At 42.8% G+C, this 22,933-nt stretch overlaps 2 protein-coding genes across 5 annotated transcripts in view; one reads left to right on the forward strand and one right to left on the reverse strand.

Annotated features, from left to right (window-relative positions):
* zc2hc1a (zinc finger, C2HC-type containing 1A) overlaps positions 1-4,315 on the reverse strand; it is a 74,929-nt gene extending 70,614 nt beyond the window's left edge. For both annotated transcript variants that reach the window (XM_060899748.1, XM_060899747.1), the window contains exon 1: positions 4,231-4,315. In XM_060899748.1, coding sequence (XP_060755731.1) covers positions 4,231-4,246 — 16 coding nt within the window. In that variant the 5' untranslated portion in view covers positions 4,247-4,315. The remainder of the gene's footprint in view (positions 1-4,230) is intronic.
* Positions 1-22,933, forward strand: part of pkia (cAMP-dependent protein kinase inhibitor alpha) — a 76,050-nt gene that overhangs the window by 27,056 nt on the left and 26,061 nt on the right. For 2 of the 3 annotated variants that reach the window (XM_060899749.1, XM_060899751.1), the window contains exon 1: positions 19,727-19,815. The exons of the other annotated variant lie outside the window; for it this stretch is intronic. The gene's annotated coding sequence lies outside the window, so the exon portion shown is untranslated. Of the gene's footprint in view, positions 1-19,726; positions 19,816-22,933 lie in introns of those variants that run through there. 3 annotated transcript variants of the gene reach the window in all.

Raw genomic sequence — 22,933 nt, forward strand, 5'->3', positions numbered from 1 at the left:
CTCTGGACAGTTATCTTTACAGAAATTCAGGATTTGTCAGCGACTCAGCCCCCCCTCAGATGTGGCATCTTGTAAACAAGAAAATAACAATCCTCATTGGACAGGTAAAGTCACTTAAGTATCGAGTATAGCACTGACCAGCCGATTATAGAATAGAATAAGGTAATTCCAGCTGTAATTCCAAATTGTCCATCTTGTTTACCATGGATCTGGCGTTGGAGAGGTAGAGGCTTAGCAGTGGAGGTTTGAGTGGCTGTTTTCTGAGCTTAGTCAACATGCCGGCTCTGCCTGCAGCCTCGCTTTTGCTTCCTCTCCCGGCGCCGCCTCCTCCGCCTGCCAGACCCGATAACAATCCACGGAGACCCCGCTGGTCTCGCTATCTCGTCCGGAATGTTGTGCATGCGATGGAAATCGCTACAAACCGTCATTTTCTGCTGGAAACCAATGTCCAGTAAGTCCATACGGTTGTAGTGGATACTGAAGTCCGGTACAGATGAACAACATGCAAAAATACACACAAAAAACATTAAAAAAACGTGCACAGGTCGGGAGAGCTTGTAGCCGCAGCCGTTGTAGTAGAATTGTATATAGTAGGGTTTTCCAGAAGAAAAGGTAGAAGCAGAAGTAGAAGGCGGAAATATGGCGTTTGACCGACAAGATGGCGTTTGTTACAATCTGGATCGGCTGTGACGTCACATGCAAGATCTCTATACCTGCTCTCTCACCAAGAAAGCACAGCAGAGGATGTTCTTCCTGCAGCAGTTGAAGAAATCTGATCTGCCAAAGACAATGACTGTGCACTTTTACACCATCCTCACCTCCTCCATCACTGTCTGGTACGCTGCTGCCACTGCCAGGGACGAGGGCAGACTGCAGCACATCATTCACTCTGCTAAGAGGATGATTGGCAGCAACCTTCCAGCTCTTCAGGACCTGTATGAGTCCAGGAGCCGGAGAAGAGCAGAAAGGATTGTGGCCGACCCCTCTCACCCCAGACACAAACTTTTCGAACCACTCCCCTCTGGGAAGAGGTTGCGGTCCATTAGAACCAAAACCTCACGCCATAAGGACGGCTTTTTCCCCCACTGCAGCTGCCTCATCAATAAGGTCAGAGACCCCACTGACCCTCACCTCCCACTTCCAATCTATGCCATTAATGCACTTCATCTCTGAACTGAAATTTTGCACATTTCAAAGCCATGTCATAACCTTTATTGTACATTCCAGCTCACACTGTACAGCTTGGTTATTGACTTAGCCCACACATTCTCTTCCTCTCTCAGGTCTCTTCTCCAGCTTCATCTTCATCACGTGATCTATTTTTGCATATTCCCGACATACTGTACAACTCGGACTCCAACAACTCGTGTACATACCCCTTAAACCTCTGGGGTCGAGAGCTTCACTGGCGAAGCTCGACAGGTTTAGAATGAGTAGGTCATGTATTTAGATAAATATCTTCAAGTTTTTCATCAGACAAGCATGATAAACATATTGACAGAAACTTTACACTTTCCTATGTGCCCACTGCCAGATAATATTATATACCGTAGTTTTTAAATGACCTAAATTAGATGAAACATAAAACTTGTCACCTTACTCAGTCACACCAGAGTCGGAGCGCTGAGCGCGCACTTACACATTCATAAAAGACTGTTCACATGGTAACGGCATTGTAATCACTTTCATTCTTTCAGGTTCAATTGTTTTTTCTTTCGGGGTGGGAACACCCACCGTAAACAGGATAAAATCTGTCAGCCATAGTTCATGCTATTTGGAGGTAAAACTGGTTGCAAGATGGCATATGGATTTTATGTGCTTCGAATGATTCAGGACAGCGATTCAATTTCAGGACAGCAATTCAATTCAATCTTGAGAACCTCGACACTAATGATGAGCGGTGCCTTTTTTTTTTTTTTTTTTAATTTTGACTCGATCCAGCCGAAGATCAGCTTGAGTAAGTGTAAATACTTCTGATGAGCAGATCGGTTGCGCTGTAGTGCATACGCTGGAAACTGATTGAGCAATTTTTCCAGAGTTAAAAGTATTTTCCCCAAAAATAGTTAATTTTGCTTGATTCTGAGTTTAGAGAGAGTGAGTAAAATCTGGAGTTGGAGCAAAATTAGAGCAATTGTGTAACAGAGTTGGTTGTGGCTCTGAACCAAGTAAAAAACAAGGAGTTAATTTCAAGACACACTGAATAGAATCAAATACCAAAATAAAGTCAAATACCAGATAAATGAAGCTGTTGTAAAAAGCAGTTTTAGAACTGTGTTGGAATGTGTGAAAAACATGACCTTACCCATTGGGACTTGACCTGATGGGATTAAGAGTTGGCAGTGGGAGGGGTTTTCACTCTTCTCATTGAATGGAATGGAATTTTTTACCCTTCTCATTGAATGCCCCTCCCACTGCCAACCCTTTATCCCAAAACAATAGGACATACATTTTTTTGATGGCCAGTTAATTGTCCAAATCAATGGAGTCACATGACTTTGAAAATACTGTTTAGATTTGTTGAAGCTGACAACAAAATCAGAGCATACCAAAATCATTAGTGCCAGAAAATACCCTCAGACCCCAGAGGGTCAAATATGTCCACTTTTCAATCTGTATATTTCAGATTCTTCTATTTCTTATTCTATGTATATAGCTATTGTTTGTCTTGGCTAAATTCTTCTACCTTTACTGTTAAGCCCCAATCACCAAAGCAAACTCCCTGTATATGTGAGAAGGTACCTGGCAATAAACCTCATTCTGATTCTGATTCTTGTCCCCTAGGCAAGCTACAATAAACATTTGAAGAGCTCTTTTCCAAAACGCGATAAACGCCAAATTTAAAAAAAAAAAAAACGAGTTTGTTGCGCTATTCTGCTGTGTACTGAGCCTATTCACTGCTCCGTTAATGTTTCATGCCAAATCGCTAGATTTCCTTGTTTATATGTGCTGCAAATTGTAGTTTCTCTCCAAAATGCGATAGGCGCTACACCTGTTTTTTGGCTGAGTGCGACATTTCCTCTCGACCAATCAGAGTTCGGTCAGCGTTCTACACTATCCCACATGGCGGCGCCCTGAAGCGAGGAGTTTTGTTTGCTTGTGTAGCTTCTTGAGCACAAATAACTTATGCAAATGATAGTTGTAAATACTTTTGATGGTTCTGAAGAACCTGTGAGACCTACACCAGGTGGTAGAAGACATTGTTTATAAACAAAGATAACCATGAACGAGAGCAAACAAAGAAAACTCGCTATTATGTTGGCGGGCTGATTATTGTTACTTAATTAGTGGTTGTGTCATGCTATTTAAGGCGGCACTTTGAATGGATTGCATTTAAAAAATTTAACTAACTGGCCATTTATTTAGTTAGTTGTCTTCTGCGGTGGACAGTCTTAAAATGTAAGCGTAACCATAAATGAATGAATGTTAAGTGTTTATATAACTTATTTGATTTTATTATAAATTGGATGATGAAAGTTCCTGATATATATCTACAGCATGTTCTCTTGTTTTAAAAACAGAAAGACAGAAAAAAAATGAATGGATTTATAGCATTTTGAAAAAAAGAATGAGTGGATTTGAAAAAAAACAAACAAACTTTGGATTTATAATCAATAGCATTGTTGTTAGATTTGTCAATTATTGTTGAAAATGTTCAGACTGAACCAACTATCTATTATAACAGGATAAATTAAATATTTGCAAAATTTATGGGTCTGGGTAAATAAATGTCATTTTTCTGAAAACAATCAAAATGGATTTATAGCATTTTGGAAAAGAGCTCAACATTTATTTATTTATTTATTTATTTAACAACTGTCACCATGTTTAAAAACATGAATATAAAATAATAAATTAGCAGCTGCTTAACTGGGGGAAAAATCTGACTATAAGCGACGTCACTTCCCCTCAATGATCACACTAAAGGGGAATAAATCTTGGTCGGATTCCAAATACCCTTATATTAAACGTAAAACGCACTACATATGGTGTATACGCTATTATCTCATCCCCTGTGTAGTGCACTATATCTAGAGTGCTTTAGGCTTTTTGGTACACAACCCGAAAATTTAATCGAACGAGCATTTCATTAAGCCAAACAAAAGGAAGCTAATAGAAGTGAACACATAGGGGGTTTTTTTCCCCAAAAAAAGCACAGTACGAGTAATCCTCTAAATAACAACCTGTACATAATAATTAAGAATTTGTAGTTTTCCTTATTTTTGTCCTTACCGTCCAGTTCCTCCATCTTTCTCAGAGAAAGCAGGAGATGCTGCTGTAGCAACGGTCACCCACTTCGCCTCGACTCAAACCCGCCCCCAAGCCAATATCCACACATCTGATTGGTCATTGCCTGTCCTTGCGTTCGCGCACGAGAAAAATGTCCTGATATCTGATTGGTTCATTCCCGGAGCGAGGATGCCATGGTGGAGGAATGGGACGAGACCAGGAAGTGAGAGATTTGGAGAAGCTGAGGGACGGCGATGAATATTCATGAGGCTGTGAACAAACTCGATATAGGATTGGTTAAAGACTCGAACAGGCCCGTTTGATTTGATTTGCAACAGCTAAAAACGATCATTTATATGTAAATTGACAGCTGTACAGTTTTTTTTAATTATTATTTATTTATTAAGAATAATAAACAGCAAAGTACTACAGGGCAGCACGGTGGTGTAGTGGTTAGCGTCACAGCAAGAAGGTCCTGGGTTCGAGCCCCGTTGCTGCCGAGGGCCTTTCTGTGTGGAGTTTGCATGTTGTCTGCGTGGGTTTCCTCCGGGTGCTCCGGTTTCCCCCAAAGACATGCAGGTTAGGTTAACTGGTGACTCTAAATTGACCGTAGGTGTGAATGTGAGTGTGAATGGTTGTCTGTGTCTATGTATCAGCCCTGTGATGACCTGGCGACTTGTCCAGGGTGTACCCCGCCTTTCGCCCATAGTCAGCTGGGATAGGCTCCAGCTTGCCTGCGACCAATGCCGGGGTGGCCCTATATTTAGCCGGGACCATCCCCGGCCCAAACCATCAATGGTGGCCTGCTTGGATTATGGGGAAAATAATTTTCACTAATTTTGGTCACTGATCTTATTCTTGCATTAATCATCAATTCAACTGCACTCTGCATTTTCACATGGCAGCCCAGACGCCGACAGCATCGCAGCAGATTAAATAGGCGCTACCAAATAAGGAAATTCTCCCCTCCCCTCTATTGCAGTCGGTTTGGTCCAAGACTCCTCCTCTGTATTGCGGGGAACTTAAACAACATTGGCGCGAAACAGCGCGCATCAGTGATGGAGGGCAGAAAGAGGCCAGGTGGAACCGAAAGGGCGAAGCTTAAAAAAAGGAAGGAGGTGGCAGCAAAATGTGCCAAATTGACAGATATGTTCTCAAGACCAGCTGGTAGGTTACGAAAGATATGGAGTATGATAACCCTGTTTGTCGATTTTATCAGTCTATGCTAGGCCTATAATGTGTCGATAGTTTGCGATGTCAATTCAGCTTTTTGATGTCATGTGAAATCTCGCAATTTACACGGTATAGATGTGGTGTATGTCTTAATTCTAAGAAGAACCAGACATTGCTTTACATCCCAGTTATTAACAATTTTAGATGAACAGGTCCCAAATGTGCTGTTGCGCGTTATTTCCTCATCCAGCCTATTTCATCTCGCTGTCACACCGTGCATTTCCACAGGCGTGTGCACATTGTGGTTATGAACACATAGGCCTAGAAGTCATATTTGATGTTAAATAATTGTTGTTAAATATATAACTTAGAAGAGGTGTATGCGTATGCCAATATTCTAAGCAGAATCGAACACTTGCTTTAGCCTACATTTCATTTAACCATTTTTGAGTTGCCTAATGCGCCCTCACGCTTTATCTGCCGGTTGCTGAGTACGCCAGCATTGTTGATTTGCCATTATTTTCGAGGCGTATGCGGCATGTAATGCACAAGCATTGGTTCAAATGCACGCGAGAACCTATATTGTTAAAGTGAAGTGAAGTGAAGTTTACCTGAATTTAAACCAAATAAAAAGCATTGTGAAAGAACAGTTATTTGTTTTATCTTTTTTAATGTACTCAAATTCCTCCTCCATTTCAAAGTGGCCTGAATGTGAATTAAACTCCCGGACTGAAAACAGGGCCCACTCCGGCCCTGCCTGCGACCCTGTAGAACAGGATAAAGCGGCTACAGATAATGAGATGAGCAAAGTAATACAGTGAGAGAACACCAAAGACAATGCTAGGGGGTTCTATACAGGCAGAAATCACAGAAATATATCAGGAAAGAAATAAAGAGTACACATAAATCCAAGGTTTCTTTTTTTTAAGAAAATAAGGTTTTAAATGTATTGCTTGGTTTCTCTATTCACACAATAAAAGAGGGTTTCAAATTGGAAATGTTTTATTTGTGAATATGTGCTTTAGCTAGTATTAAGTTGATAATGTAAAATTGGTTGAATTTGGACACAGAGTACGAGAAAAAGCCAAACAATACCGTACATGATTAAAAGAGAGAGAGAGAGAGATATTTTGGTGAGAATATGTTCGGAAATGAATGCACAAAGGTCTTGCCAAAAATGCAAGAGTGAGGTCCTGAAAAAAATAAGCGATTAAGGTCCTCTGGAGCCAGTTGACAAAAAGAGCCGTCCACCACAATGTCCTTTTGGAACCTTTGCAGAAAACTCTTGGAAGGGTAAATGCAATGGATCATTTTAACAGACACTTATTTAACTTTGTTAATCAAATATGTCGAGGATAAACACCATGTTTTCTTCCATTCCAGGTCTGAGATAAGGTTAAGAAACAGCACTTGGAATAGAGACATTATTTCTGAAACAGAGCACGTTTATCATGGTTTTTATTCTTCTTATTAGAAGAAAAACAGATCTGGGAAATCTCAGTAACAGCAGGATTTAAAGGTAATAAAGAAGGTTCAAGTAAAGAGTTCTGTAGAAGCAAGACAGCACCAGAAGGGATAGTCTCAAAGACTAGAGTGTATTCCTTTGGTGTGATAGGTATTTTATATCTAATAGTTTAGAGTAGGACAGAAAATCACCACGAGAGTTAAGGAGATGATTAACCAGGTAAATACTGTCACCAAACCAGTTTTGCAAAATTAGTGCTTTGTGTTTTTGCTCCAGATATAACATGTATGGGGGGGAAAGTTGTGTTTATTGTGTTTAAAGACCAGGAAAGAAGCATCTGCTTGTGAAAGGGAGATGGTTTTAAGGGTATATATAGTTTTTTGAACATTATAATTCCAAAGTAAGAGAAAATTAAAGCCACCAAGTTTTGAGAACAAGTAGTTTGGAATACAATTCCATCGAGAGTTAGGGTTTTTAGAGGACCAGAAGTTCACTCAGGTACTGTGGAGCGAGACCATTCAGTGCTTTAAAGGTTAATAGTAGTATTTTATAATCAATATGAAATTTGATTGGGAGCCAATGCAGTGTGGATAAGACAGGGGTGATGTGGTCATATTTTCTAGTTCTAGTAAGGACTCTTGCTGCTGCATTTTGAATTAACTGGAGCTTGTTTATGCACTTATTGGAACATCCAGACAGTAAGGCATTACAATAATCCAACCTGGAGGTAACGAAAGCATGAACTAGTTTTTCCGCGTCATGTAGTGACATTAAATTTCTTACCTTAGCAATATTTCTGAGATGAAAGAAAGCTATCCAGGTATTGTTATCAGTGTGAGTTTCGAATGAAAGACTGGCGTCAATAATCACTCCGAGGTCTTTTACTGCTGCACGTGAAGAAACAGAAAGGCCATCCAGAGTTACTGTGTAATCAGAAAACTTACTTCTAGCTGTATGTGGTCCTAGTACAAGTACTTCAGTCTTGTCAGAGTTAAGCAGAAGGAAGTTAATAAGCATCCAGTGTCTAATGTCCTTCACACCTTCCTCAATTCTATTAAGCTGGTGTCTCTCATCTGGTTTTGCAGAAACATACAACTTTGTGTCATCAGCATAACAGTGGAAACTAATACCATGCTTATGAATAATATCACCCAGAGGTAACATATATAAAGAAAAAAGCAGTGGACCCAAGATAGAACCTTGTGGAACACCAAACTTTAGTCTCAGTATGTCTAGAAAAATCACCATTTACATCAACATACTGATAGCGAACAGTTAAATAAGAGCTGAGCCAGGAGAGGGCCGTTCCCTTAACTCCCACAACATTTTCTAGTCTATCCAGAAGAATGGAATGATCAGTGGTATCAAATGCTGCACTAAGGTCAAGCAACACAAGCAGCGAGACACAGCCCTGATCAGACGCCAACAGTAGGTCGTTTACTACTTTAACCAGTGCTGTCTCTGTGCTATGATGAGGTCTAAATCCTGACTGATGCATTTCATGGATGTTATTCCTATGTAAATATGAGCATAACCGCTGTGCCACAGCTTTGTCAAGGATCTTGGAGATAAAGGGGAGGTTTGATATTGGCCGATAATTGGACAGCTGACAGGGATCAAGGTCAGTTTTTTTAATCAGGGGTTTGATAACTGCTAGTTTAAAGGATTTGGGTACATAGCCAATCGTAAGAGAAGAATTTATTATTTTTAGAAGCGGTTCAGTTACTTCAGGTATTATCTGTTTGAATAGACGTGTAGGCAAGGGATCTAGTACACAAGTTGAGGTTTTTGATGCCGAGATTAATGAAAGTAATTCAGTTTCTCTAAGGGGAGTAAAATGTTCTAATTGCTGATCTGATACAGTTATACTGTTTAGATTTTTGGGGGGCTTTTTCACCTTTATTGGATAGGACAGTGTAGAGACAGAAGAAAGATCAGGAAATTACCTTGGGTCAGAATCAAACCCAGGTCCCTAGTATGGCACCTTATCCACCTGAGCCACGACAGTTATAGTGTTAACTACAGGGTCACTTACTTTGTCTGACCTTAAATTAGTAGTTTGAATTTTTTGTCGGATATTCTCAATTTTGTCATTAAAAAAATTCCTGAAGTCGTTGCTACTACATACTGCAGGTGTGCATGTGTCTATAGTGGACTTATTCCTGGTTAATTTTGCTACAGTATTAAATAGGAATCTAGGGCTACGTTCACACTGCAGGCTGAACTGACTCAAATCCGATCTTTTCGCCCATATGTGACCTGTATCCGATCTTTTATTGACAATATGAACGACACAGATCCGATTTTTTCAAATCCAACCCAGGCCGTTTGGATATGTGGTGCTAATTCCGATTCCTATCCGCTCTTTTCATATGCGACTTCAGTCTGAACCGCCAGGTTGCATTCATCCGACTTACACGCCATCAACAAGCCACAAACGTCACTATTCTGCGCTGAAGTAGGCGGCGGGTCTCTCAAAAAAAGTTACAACAACATGGCGCATAATCACGGGCGCAGATAGAGGGGGGGACTCGTCCCACCCAGATTTAAATTCACCTCGCTCGGTCCCCCCCACTTATAGGGAGGAAAAAACGTCTATGCTGTCTTTCTTTGCATAAGGCAAACCTCACGGAAAAATCAAAAGACTAATTACCATTCGGTTTATTAAGGTGCACAGCAGTGTATACATAGTTGCAACAACTCACATAAAACAAAACAAAGACTGATATTCGGTTGGTTGAGCTGCGCAGACTGCACAGGTTGCAAGCTCGAGCTTGGTTGCTATGGTTACTAACAACAAGTTTGACAGGCATATCGGGGTTGGGGTTGGTTTGCTGGCAGCTTTGTCCCCCCCCAGTTTTTTGTCCCCCCCAGTTCAAAAAACGTATCTGCGCCCCTGCGCATGACATCAGTGCGAGGGACGCTTCGGGCTGTGAAGGTTCTGAATCTTCTCAATGGAAGGACGCAGAGGTTAGGGAGCTGATTTCCATTTGGGGGGATGCAGCTATTCAAGCTAGATTGGATGGGTCATACCGCAACCGGGCGGTTTTACTTCCGTAAACACTGGCCATGCTCACTGCGTGTGACGTCGTCGTATCCTGCAGTGCGCATGCGGAACACTTTTAGGTTGCTTTTCGTTCATACTGAGGATCACATACAAGTCGCATATATTTGTTAATGTGAACGACCTCACAAAAAAATCGGATTTCACAAAAAAATCGGAATTGAGCATTAAGCCTTGCAGTGTGAACGTAGCGTAGGATTATTTTTGTTATCTTCTATTAGGGAGGAGAGATATGTTGATCTCGCAGCACTAAGAGCTTTTCTATACTTCAGGAAGCTGTCCTTCCACGCTAATTGGAACACTACCAATTTTGTTTGATGCCATTTACGTTCCAATTTTCGAGTGGTCTTTTCGAGGGTGCTAATTTTTTGTCTCTGACCATTTTCCTTTTAAGAGAAGCTACATTATCTAAGGTATGGCGGAATGTTGACTCTAAGCATTCAGTTGCCTGATCAAGTTCTGCAGGGGCTGACAGTGACCCAATCAAAGATGATAACTCTGGGAGAGCATTGATAAAGCTCTGTGCAGTAGTTGACGTGAATGTACGTTTAATACAGTAGCGTGGTGAGGTGCATATATTATTACGCAGACATATTTTGAATGAGATGAGATAATGATCTGAGATAACTTCAGACTGTGGAAGTGTGACTATATTTTCTACGTTTAACCCGAATGTTAGTATTAGATCGAGGGTGTGACCACCATTATGGGTAGATCCTATGACATTCTGATTAATCCCTACTGAATCTAAAATGGACACAAACGCTGTTTTCAAAGGGTCTTCTGGGTTATCGAAGTGAATATTAAAATCTCCGACAACTAAAGCTTTGTCTAAGGAAATAACCAGATCTGAGATAAAATCTGCAAATTCAGAAAGAAACTCAGAATATGGCCCCGGGGGCCTGTAAATAATAAGTAACGGAATTAACTGGGTAGACCTATTTTTCAAGGCTACATACATTATATGAGTATGAAGAACTTCAAATGTATTAAATTTATAACCAGGTTTTTGTGTTACACCTAGATAATCATTATAAATAACCGCAATGCCTCCTCCTCTGCCAGTTAGACGAGGCTGGTGTATATACAGTACCTTGAAAAAGTATTCATACCCCTTGAACTTTTTCACATTTTTCCACCTTACAACCACGAACTTAAAAGTTTTTTATTGAGATTTTATGTGATAGACCAACACAGAGTAGCACATAATTGTGAAGTGAAACGAAAATGATAAATGGTCTTCAAAATTTTAAACAAATAAAAATCTGAAAAATGTGGTGTGCATTAGTATTCAGCCCCCTGTACTCTGATACCTCTAAATACAATCCAGTGCAATCAGAAGCCTTCAGAAGTCATCTAATTAGTTAATAGAGTCCTACTGTGTGTAATTTACTCTCAGCATAAATATACTTGTTCTGTGAAGGCCTCAGTGGTTTGTTAGAGAACACTGAAGAACAAACAGCATCATGAAGACCAAAGAACTCACCAGACAGGTCAGGGATAAAGTTCTGGAGAAGTTTAAAGCAGGGTTAGGTTATAAAAAAATATCCCAAGCTCTGAACATCTCAAGAAGCACTGTTCAATCCATCATTCAAAAATGGAAAAAGTATGGCACAACTGCAAACCTACCAAGACATGGCCGTCCACCTAAACTGACAGAGCGAGCAAGGAGAGCACTGGTCAGAGAAGCAGCCAAGAGGCCCATGATCACTCTGGAGGAGCTGCAGAAATCCACAGCTCAGGTGGGAGAATCTGTGCACAGGGCAACTATAAGTCGTACACTCCACAAATCTGGCCTTTTTGGAAGTGGCAAGAAGAAAGCCATTGTTGAAAGACAGGCATAAGAAGTCCCATTTGCAGTTTGCCAGAAGCCATGTAGGGGACACAGCAAACATGTGGAAGAAGGTGCTTTGGTCAGATGAGACCAAAGTTGAACTTTTTGGCCTAAATGCAAAGCGCTATGTGTGGCGGAAAACTAACACTGCTCATCACCCTGCACACACCATCCCCAGTGTGAAACATGGTGGTGGCAGCATCATGCTATTGGGATGCTTTTCTTCAGCAGGGACAGGGAAGCTGGTCAGAGTTGATGGGAAGATGGACGGAGCCAAATACAGGGCAATCCTGGAAGAAAACCTGTTGGAGGCTGCAAAAGACTTGAGACTGGGAAGGAGATTCACCTTCCAGCAAGACAATGACCCTAAACATACAGCCAGAGCTACAATGGAATGGTTTAGACCAAAGAATATTCATGTGTTAGAATGGCCCAGTCAAAGTCCAGACCTAAATCCCATTGAGCATCTGTGGCAAGACTTGAAAATTGCTGTTCGCAGATGCTCTCCATCCAATCTGGCTGAGCTTGAGCTATTTTGCAGAGAAGAATGGGCAAAAATTTCAGTGTCTAGATGTGCAAAGCTGGTAGAGACATACCACAAAAGACTTGCAGCTGTAATTGCAGCAAAAGGTGGCTCTACAAAGTATTGACGCAGGGGGGCTGAATACTAATGCACATCACATTTTTCAGATTTTTATTTGTTTAAAATTTTGAAGACCATTTATCATTTTCATTTCACTTCACAATTATGTGCTACTCTGTGTTGGTCTATCACATAAAATCTCAATAAAAAACTTTTAAGTTCGTGGTTGTAAGGTGGAAAAATGTGAAAAAGTTCAAGGGGTATGAATACTTTTTCAAGGCACTGTAACTGTATCCAGGAGGACTCGCTTCATTTAATGCTATATATTCATTTGGCTTAATCCATGTTTCAGTTAAACAAAGTACATTAAACTCCTGATCAGTAATGAGTTCATTAACCATTAGCGCTTTAGATGTAAGAGATCTAATATTTAATAGCCCCACCTTTAGATCAAAGGTGCTGGCAGCGGCTGTACAGTCAGTATGATCTAATTTTATATTCATTAGGTTACTGGAGCAAACTCTCTGAATATTTCTACCTTTTTGTTGAGCTCGGGGAACAGACACAGTCTCGATGTAGTGGACCCTGAGTGACAATTCTGTGCAGCTAGCAGACAGTCGGTTTAGCCTGTTCGTCTGCTCCCTGGCCTTGGCTCTGGATTGTCAGAAATTAACTAGGCCTGTTCTGAGACTATGACCTATGCTGCAGGAAATGAGAGCAGCACCTTCCCGAGTGGGATGGATACCATCCCGCCCTAACAAGCCAGCAGTGCCCTCAAAATTAGCCCAATTATCTATAAAGCCCACACTGTTTTCAGAGCACCACCTGGACAACCATCAGTTCAGCAACCGTAAGCTGCTGTAAGCTACATCACCATGCCCCATTGGGATAGGGCCAGAGCATATTACAGCATCGGACATCGCCTTCGCTAATTTAAACACCTCTACAAAGTTACTCTTAGTAGCCTCAGACTGACGAAGGCGTATATCATTAGCTCCTGCATGGATAACTATCTTTGAGAACCTGTGCTTGCCTAAGAACCTAAGATTACCTGCTATGTCTGGCACCCTGGCTCCCGGTATACACCTGACTAAAGCTGCTGGTGCCCCTAAAGGCTGAGCTAATTTCACATGCTGTATAATAGAGTCCCCTATAACCAGAGCTCTTTCAGGTTTCTCAGTGGGTGCATCACTAAGGAGAGCAAACCTGTTCGACACGTGACGCGGAGAGGAGTGGTGCTCCCGTGGGCGAGCCTCAGTGGTAGCTTTGGCTCTACGCTTATGCCGCCAAGCCGTCACCCATTTGCCCCGCTGTAAGGGCTCTAATGCCGGAGTTGGGGGATTACTAACTCCACCTAGGGCATCCAGACTTTCCCCTACAGAAACTACACTGTTCTCATTCTCACTGACCTTCTCTAAAGCCTGGATGCACGCTTCTAACACTGCAATCTTCTCCGTCAGAGAGCTAACTAATCTGCACTTATCACAAATAAAGCTATCGCTAGCGACGGAGGAAGAATGACTAAATATCCTGCACTCAGCACACTGAACAGGCTGAAGGTGTGCCATGATGAAAAGATTCATGTACCTTCATCGAAGATCTGTTGATATTAAAGCAGATCCAATGTGGATGGCCTCCGCTTATGGTCTTTACACAGGAGGAGAAAAAAAGAAAGCTTCCAGTCTCGGTGTTCTTCCGAAAAAAGAGAGAGAAAAAAATGGAAAAAGGAAAGTGAAAGTAAAATAAAAAATAAAGAGGATACTGGAAAATTATTTGTAGAAAAAAATTAAAAAAGATTAGTAATTAACGCCAACACTCGCGGAAAAAAGACTCGTCGCAAACAACTCGGGAACCAGGAAGTGCATTCGGGAGAAAAAACTACAATGCAGAAGTGCACAGATGTTTTTTTCACTTATGTATCCAAAAAAGAAATAAAACAGCAGCATAATAGAAAAAATGTACAATTGATGTAAATTCAATCATTTATTAAGGAGGAGCTCAACATGGTGGAAGTGCCAAGTGTTGCTTTGAGGACTTGCACTATTTCCATGTGACCACGAGAGGGCGCTCCAGACACCTGAAAACAAGTTTTCCTTTCACTCTCCAACTCCATCTTTGTCAACAAATGTTTCTTTTTGTTGATGCTTTAATTATATATTTTGGTCAGTTGTTTTTCTAAGTGAAGATCCAAATACTTTTTTTTTTAAATAGAATAATTTTTCCCTGCTGACACATAGACAACCATTCACACCTACGGTCAATTTAGAGTCACCAGTTAACCTAACCTGCATGTCTTTGGGGGAAACCGGAGCACCCCCACACCATGCAAACTCCGCACAGAAAAGCCCTCGCCGGCCACGGGGCTTGAACCCGGACCTTCTTGCTATGAGGCGACAGCGCTAACCACTACACCACCGTGCTGCCCCTGAATACATTATGTCACAAAAGAATAATTACCATTGCTAGTTTTAGGCAGCTTAGAAACCTGCTCTTCCAATATTGCTGTTTCTTCCACATTTTCTTGATGTTGTGTTCTAGAAACAGCACTAAAACTTAGCTTTGAAGCCACAAAATGTAACTTTGATGGAAAAAAAATTGCTTACCTCTCTTCATGTCGAAAGAAGGAGGAAAGTTATGCTTGTTTTGACATGGTGAATTATTAACACGAGCAAATACTCATAATTTGCAATTAAAAAGACTGCAGCTACACTGACAGCTTGAACATGCTTTCTAGTGCGATCGTGCTGTGCTTGCGCAGAACGGTGTCAGTCCTGCACGCCTTAGCTCACGCGCCTAACGAGCTCCGGCACGCGCGCCGTTAACAAAGAACAACTGTGTCACTCCTGCACGCCTTGGCTCGTGCACCTGAAGGCGCGCCTCGGACTGCGCAGGAGCCCAATGAGCTCCAGCGTGCGTGCCATTAACAAAAACCACCTGTCTTTAATCAATAAACTGTGTTTGGGCTATTTAAGGACTGCACCCATGCAAGGACGATGCAAAGTATTACACCGCGTCTAGTGTGCCTTACTGAGCCTTGTTCCCTTTTCTTGTTGACCTCCTGGTTTTTCGACTCCTGTTTCACGTCCCTTGATCTTGTATTGTTTTGCCTCTGATATTCTGTCTGCGCCTTGATTGACCTCCTGCCTGTTTCCTCGATTACGACTTTGCCCGCTGTTTCGGACTGTTTGCCTGTTGCATGCGTTTCACGCACTTTATGTTCATATCGCACTGTGTATTATTTAACATATCTGCACTTTAGAAGAAACCTTTATTTGTCACATGCACACTTCAAGCACAGTGAAATTCATCCTCTGCATTTAACCCATCTGAAACAGTGAACACACGCACACACACCCAGAGCAGTGGGCAGCCACACCAGAGCACCCGGGGAGCAGTCAGGGGTCAGGTACCTTGCTCAAGGGCACCTCAGCCCAAGGCTGCCCCACGTTAACCTAACTGCATGTCTTTGGTCGTCCGCCTCTCCCACACACAAACTGGGTTTTCGCACCCAAACCACAGGAAGTCCATACAAGGTTATAGAAACCCTAATGAGGCTGAGGTGACATGAAAAAAAATGTTAGAAAAATTACAGTGGACGCTTTTTTAATATTCTTATGCGGCTATTGAAAAAAAATGTATGGTCCGACAAAGGGGGGGATCACGGGCACCCCAGCTAGGATTCTGGACCTCTCACGAGCCAATCAGAGCGCACGATTTGATGGAACCCGGACTGCGAAAAAATAAATGAAGTTTATGTTCTTGTGTTGCGCTCGTTCGCTTCTCTCACTCATGATATCTACGCTCACTACTTGAAGATAAACTTCGTATCTTAATGCAGCCATGAAATATCCTCTATACAGATAGATGCGGGCGGCACGGTGGTGTAGTGGTTAGCGCTGTTGCCTCACAGCAAGAAGGGCCGGGTTCGAGCCCTGTGGCCGGCGAGGGCCTTTCTGTGCGGAGTTTGCATGTTTTCCCCGTGTCCGCGTGGGTTTCCTCCGGGTGCTCCGGTTTCCCCCACAGTCCAAAGACATGCAGGTCAGGTTAACTGGTGACTCTAATACCCTGTCCACACTAGGGATTTTGTACCAATATGAAACTACTTTCGTACCGCAACACCTGTCCACACTAGCAACTATACCGGTACTGTAGCGGTATAACTGTATTGGTACGAAACCCACAAATGTATGGGTTTCGTACCGGTACAGTATCAGTACTGTAGCGCTTCGCTGTAGTGTGGACAGATGAAGCGGCTCTGTATCGATACAAATATAATGCGCAAGCGCAATGAACCATTCCTACTTCTTCCGGGTTATTCATACAATACAATACGCCCGTGCTTCTCATCTCATCTCATTATCTCTAGCCGCTTTATCCTTCTACAGGGTCGCAGGCAAGCTGGAGCCTATCCCAGCTGACTACGGGCGAAAGGCGGGGTACACCCTGGACAAGTCGCCAGGTCATCACAGGGCTGACACATAGACACAGACAACCATTCACACTCACAGTCACACCTACGCTCAATTTAGAGCCACCAGTTAACCTAACCTGCATGTCTTTGGACTGTGAGGGAAACCGGAGCACCCGGAGGAAACCCACGCGGACACGGGGAGAACATGCAAACTCCGCACAGAAAGGCCCTCGCCGGCCCCGGGGCTCGAACCCAGGACCTTCTTGCTGTGAGGCGACAGCGCTAACCACTACACCACCGTGCCGCCCCCAATACGCCCGTGCTTTCCAGCTGTAAATAAAATGTCAAAATGGTTCAAAACGACTGTGGAGCTACATGGAGCAAAGAGAGGGAGGAAGAGGAGAAAAGGGAGAGAAAGGGAGGGGAAGAGAAGGAAAGAGGGAGAAAGGGAGGAGAAGAGAAGGGAAGAGGGAGAAAGTGAGGGGGAGAAAGGGAGATTCATTTTCTTTGTTTCTTTCTCAACTACCTTGCGCGTTTTATACGATTCAACTGAATAAATGACCACCAGAAATACAGACTGTACATTGACAACAAAAAGCACACACATGTTGTTTCATCCGCCATATTCTCGGAAGGAAGTTACTCGGTAACCATGGAAACATTTCGCGCACGCGCATTTCAACTACCGTGAAAGAAAACCGCAAACATTTCTCGCTAGTGTGGACAGATGCACTAAACTGTACCGGTATACTTTGTATCGATACAGTTATACCACTATCGTACCGGTATATATGTGAACACAGCTTAAATTGAGCGTAGGTGTGAATGTGAGTGTGAATGGTTGTCTGTGTCTATGTGTCAGCCCTGTGATGACCTGGCGACTTGTCCAGGGTGTACCCCGCCTTTCGCCTGTAGTCAGCTGGGATAGGCTCCAGCTTGCCTGCGACCCTGTAGAACAGGATAAAGCGGCTACAGATAATGAGATGAGCAAAGTAATACAGTGAGAGAACACCAAAGACAATGCTAGGGGGTTCTATACAGGCAGAAATCACAGAAATATATCAGGAAAGAAATAAAGAGTACACGTAAATCCAAGGTTTCTTTTTTTTTAAGAAAATAAGGTTTTAAATGTATTGCTTGGTTTCTCTATTCACACAATAAAAGAGGGTTTCAAATTGGAAATTTTTGATTTGTGAATATGTGCTTTAGCTAGTATTAAGTTGATAATGTGCAATTAGTTGGATTTGGACAGAGTACGAGAAAAAGCCAAACAATACCGTACATGATTAAAAGAGAGAGAGAGAGAGAGATATTTTGGTGAGAATATGTTCGGAAATGAATGCACAAAGGTCTTGCCAAAAATGCAAGAGTGAGGACCTGACCAAAATAAGTGATTAAGGTCCTCTGGAGCCAGTTGACAAAAAGAGCCGTCCACCACAATGTCCTTTTGGAACCTTTGCAGAAAACTCTTGGTAGGGTAAATGCAATGGATCATTTTAACAAACACTTATTTAACTTTGTTAATCAAATATGTAGAGGGTAAACACCATGTTTTCTTCCATTCCAGGTCTGAGATAAGGTTAAGAAACAGCACTTGGAATAGAGACATTATTTCTGAAACAGAGCACGTTTATCATGGTTGTTATTCTTCTTATTAGAAGAAAAACAGATCTGGGAAATCTCTGAAACAGGGCGGCACGATGGTGTAGTGGTTAGCACTGTCGCTTCACAGCAAGAAGGTTCGAGCCCCGTGGCCGGCGAGGGCCTTTCTGTGTGGAGTTTGCATGTTCTCCCCGTGTCCGCGTGGGTTTCCTCCGGGTGCTCCGGTTTCCCCCACAGTCCAAAGACATGCAGGTTAGGTTAACTGGTGACTCTAAATTGAGCGTAGGTGTGAATGTGAGTGTGAATGGTTGTCTGTGTCTATGGCCCAATCCCAATTCTAATTTCTACCCCTACCCCTCCCCCTTCCCCTTGGCCCTTCCCCTTGAAACTGAGCTACAAGGGATAGGGCTTGAAATTCAACCCTTACGTATTGGGATAGCCCTTCAACGACCGCATACGTCATCGCGTACCTCCGTCAGCGTTTACGTTAGCAAAACGCGACCAAATGCGTCATTGGCTGCGACCAGCCGCTACAGTCAGAGCCAGAGGCAGAACCAGAAATCTCTGCTGGCAGGGTGTGATTTGTTAACTAACACCACTGAATGGGATATCTTTGGCGCTTCGTGCACCACATCCGACAGAATGAGGTGTCAGAACACTCATGTAAACAGTAAAAGCGAGAATAACAGAACAAAACGTACGCAGTCAGGCAACCGAAAACAATACTCACTCCCAAAGCTTTTTAGCAGCAGCTTGGATTTCAGAAATCGCTGCTCATTCTCAGCTCGAAAGCGAATCAAGCGGCGTGTTTCCTCTGGATAACAACTTAAAACACGTAAATAATGGAGAAAATACATTTATGACAATCTTTCGCCGCGGGAACCGCCATCTTTCTGAAATCCGCATGAAATCTTGCTGAAATCCGCATGGCATTGTGGGAAATTACTCAAACCCCTTCGTTCGGAGTCAGCTCCAGGAAAATCTCCATTTGGAGGGGTACAGAAGCCCTACCCCTTCCCCTACCCCTCCGCGTTAACTGGGATTGGGATACCCCTACCCCTTCACGTGAACGCGCAAAATGGAGGGGAAGGGCCAAGGGGTTGGTCCAAGGGGTGAAATGGGATTCGGCCTATGTGTCAGCCCTGTGATGATGACCTGGCGACTTGTCCAGGGTGTACCCCGCCTTTCGCCCGTAGTCAGCTGGGATAGGCTCCAGCTTGCCTGCGACCCTGTAGAACAGGATAAAGCGGCTAGAGATAATGAGATGAGATGAGATGAGATGAGATGAGATGAGTCTGTCAGTTTGCGGGATTTCTCAGTCGATAAAAATAGACTGAAGGAAGGGTGAATCCGATCAATCTGGCATCCCATACCAGGCAGCAGCACTGACAGCTCGGAGCAGCGCAGCTTGAAGAAAGACAGAAACCTAAAGGAGACCAAACAGAGCCTGAAACAGGTAAGACATGACCTTGGAACGGATGGTGTGTGTGTGTGTGTGTGTGTGTGTTAGTAATGCACATATGATTGGATGGACATGTTGCGCGCATTCATCCTGGACACCGGTTTATTGTAAAAGCGGCATCGGTGTGAAAACGTGTTTAACTGTTAAACACAAAGCATGAAGGCTTTGTGTTGCATTGCATGTCATGAAATTCTGTAAGTCCTCTTCCGGTTTGCAGAACACCTTCATCAGCAGCGCACTGAAATGGCGCTGAGCGCGCGCACTGGGCGCAGGCCTGGGAAGCTTCGGATCTGCTCACGTGAATGTAAACACAAATACAAACCGCATTGATTCACTTCATAACCATCACTAAATATTGATGCTGATTAAAAAAAATACCTTCAGAGATTAAACCTCATCACACCATGGATCTCATTATTGATGTCCTGCTTTCTTCAACCTCCACCCTTTTTATTATTATTATTATTATTGCACTTCTCTTTGTATTGTGCAGTTCCTTCATCTGTTTCCATGGGGAAGCATGTGCACAGCTTTTATCATCAGACCCACATCCTCAGATTTAGAGCTCTGAGCTCCTATGCAGCGAGTCACATTTAAGGTTATTGAGGAGATGAGATGCTTTTAATCCTGATTAGTGCTCAGTGTAATTCAGTGCACAGCAAAATCCCCAGTGTTGAATTAACATCCAGAGTGTTTATATAGGTCCAATTGGAACACTCTGGGTGTTAATTCAACACTGAGGATTTGCTGTGTAGATCAGTTCAAGACTCCTAGTAGCAGTATCGAGCCGATACTAGTATGCATGCGTGAATGGATAAATTCGTAAAAATGGTGGATTGTTGGACATCAGATTCTGTAACAATCAATAAAGACTGGAATTGAATTCCATGGTGGTGTAGTGGTTCGCACTGTCGCCTCACAGCAAGAAGGTCCTGGGCGGCCGACAAGGGCCTTTCTATGTAGGAGTTTGCATGTTCTCCCCGTGTCTGTGTGGGTTTCCTCCGGGTGCTCCAGTTTTCCTCACATGCACGTTAGGCTAATTGGTGGCTCTAAATTGACCGTAGGTGTGAATGTGAGCGTGAATTGTTGTTTGTGTCTGTATGTGTCAGCCCTGCGATGATCTGGCGACTTGTCCAGGGTGTACCCCGCCTTTCACCTGTAGTCAGCTGGAATAGGCTTGAGCTTGCCTGCAACGTTGTACGACAAGATGAGCAGCTACAGATAATGGATGGATGGATGGATAGCTGGGTGGCACGGTGGTGTAGTGGTTAGCGCTGTCGCTTCACAGCAAGAAGATCCGGGTTCGAGCCCCGTGGCTGGCGAGGGCCTTTCTGTGTGAGTTTGCATGTTTTGCGTGGGTTTGCTCCGGTTTCCCCCAAAGACATGCAGATTAGGTTAACTGGTGACTCTAAATTGACCGTGAATGGTTATGTGTCAGCCCTGTGATGATCTGGCGGCTTGTCCAGGGTGTACCCCGCCTTTCGCCCGTAGTCAGCTGGGATAGGCTCCAGCTTGCCTGCGACCCTGTACAGGATAAGCGGTTATGAAAAAATGGATGGAAGAAATGTATTTTTGGCAACTGGAAATGAGTGTAAAGAGACTTTCGGATTGATTTTATTCTATTTATATGCGTGAACTCTTAACTCTTTAGTAGTTCTTATATAGCGCGATATCAGATAGGTTTCAGAAAAAGAAAAAGTTATATCATGCCATCTCTAGTATCAGTATACACTCACTGTCCACTTTATTAGGAACACCCCTCCATCCCCATGCGGTTCTCTAATCAGCCGATCCCTCGGCAGCAGCACGACGCATCAAATCATGCAGATACAAATCATGAGCTTCAGATAATTAATGTTCAAACATCAGAATGGGAAAAATTGTGATCTCAATTTTTGTGTGACTTTCTTTCACTGTGGCATGGGTGTTGGTTTGAGCCAGATGAAATACAGGTTTGAGTATTTCAGAAACTGCTGATCTCTTTCCTGGGGTTTTCACACACAACAGTCTGTAGAGTTTACACAGAATGGTGCGAAAAACAAAAAACACTGGGTGAGTGATTGAGCGACAGTTCTGTGGGTGGAAACAAACGCCTTGTTGATGAGAGAGCTCAGAGGGAAATGGACAGACTGGTTCGAGCTTTTTTTGAAGGATATAGTAATGCATGTATAATCACTCTCTACAACCGTGGTGAGCAGAAAAGCATCTCAGCATGTAACAGCAGAAGAACACATTGGGTTCCAGTCCCGCAGCCAAGAACAGGGATCTTAGAATCAAGAACAAGTTCCTATTAAAGTGTCCGGGGAGTGTATTAATGTAAGGGAAAGCAGGGTATTCGGCCCTGCTTCAGTGTAAGCACATGGGATTTATCACCAGCATGTCCGACATGATTGCCGATTACTCCGGAGCCAGTCGGAATGTGTAATAATTGTACCCAGTAAAATGAAATGGCAATTAAAAGTTGGACTCTTCTCCTCGGGGTTTATTGCCCCACACCTGTGAGGAATTGGCTGTACAGTAAAAATATTTACTTGTTGGAAAACTGTTGCACTTTTATAATTGGATTTGTTGCCAGTTAATTTGTAATTATGTGCTTATTACACTGTTAATAAAGTTATGTCCTTTATACCATATAATTTTAAAAATTAAAAAGTGTGGGGCCTATTATGCCCCTCTTTCCCGTATTGATATTGTGATAAGTTTACATCAGTAATGAGATTAGAACTGGGAGATATGATGAAAAAAAACCCCACATATGATACTTTTTGTATGATATCATGAGAATTTTCAATATGTATTCACGATACATTGGTTATACAACAAGCTGCCATGAAAAAAAAACTGAAAAAAACTTGCATGAAAAAAAACCCCCAGATACTTTATTTAATACTGTGAGTTGGCCTAGTGGTTAGCGTGTCCACCTCTTGACCGGGAGATCAACTTGCAGTCGGGTCGTACCAAAGACCATCTTAAAAATGGTACCTACTACCGTCTGGCAAGGCACGCTGGAATAACAGATGCAAGTAGGGAAGTCAAACTCTCGCGGTTACCAGAGGACCCACCCCCTACTGTAGCCCTAGCTGTACAGGCGAGAGGCCGAGGGCTATCGAAA

Source organism: Neoarius graeffei, chromosome 19, assembly GCF_027579695.1.
Source record: "Neoarius graeffei isolate fNeoGra1 chromosome 19, fNeoGra1.pri, whole genome shotgun sequence".
NCBI classification, from domain to species: domain Eukaryota; kingdom Metazoa; phylum Chordata; class Actinopteri; order Siluriformes; family Ariidae; genus Neoarius; species Neoarius graeffei.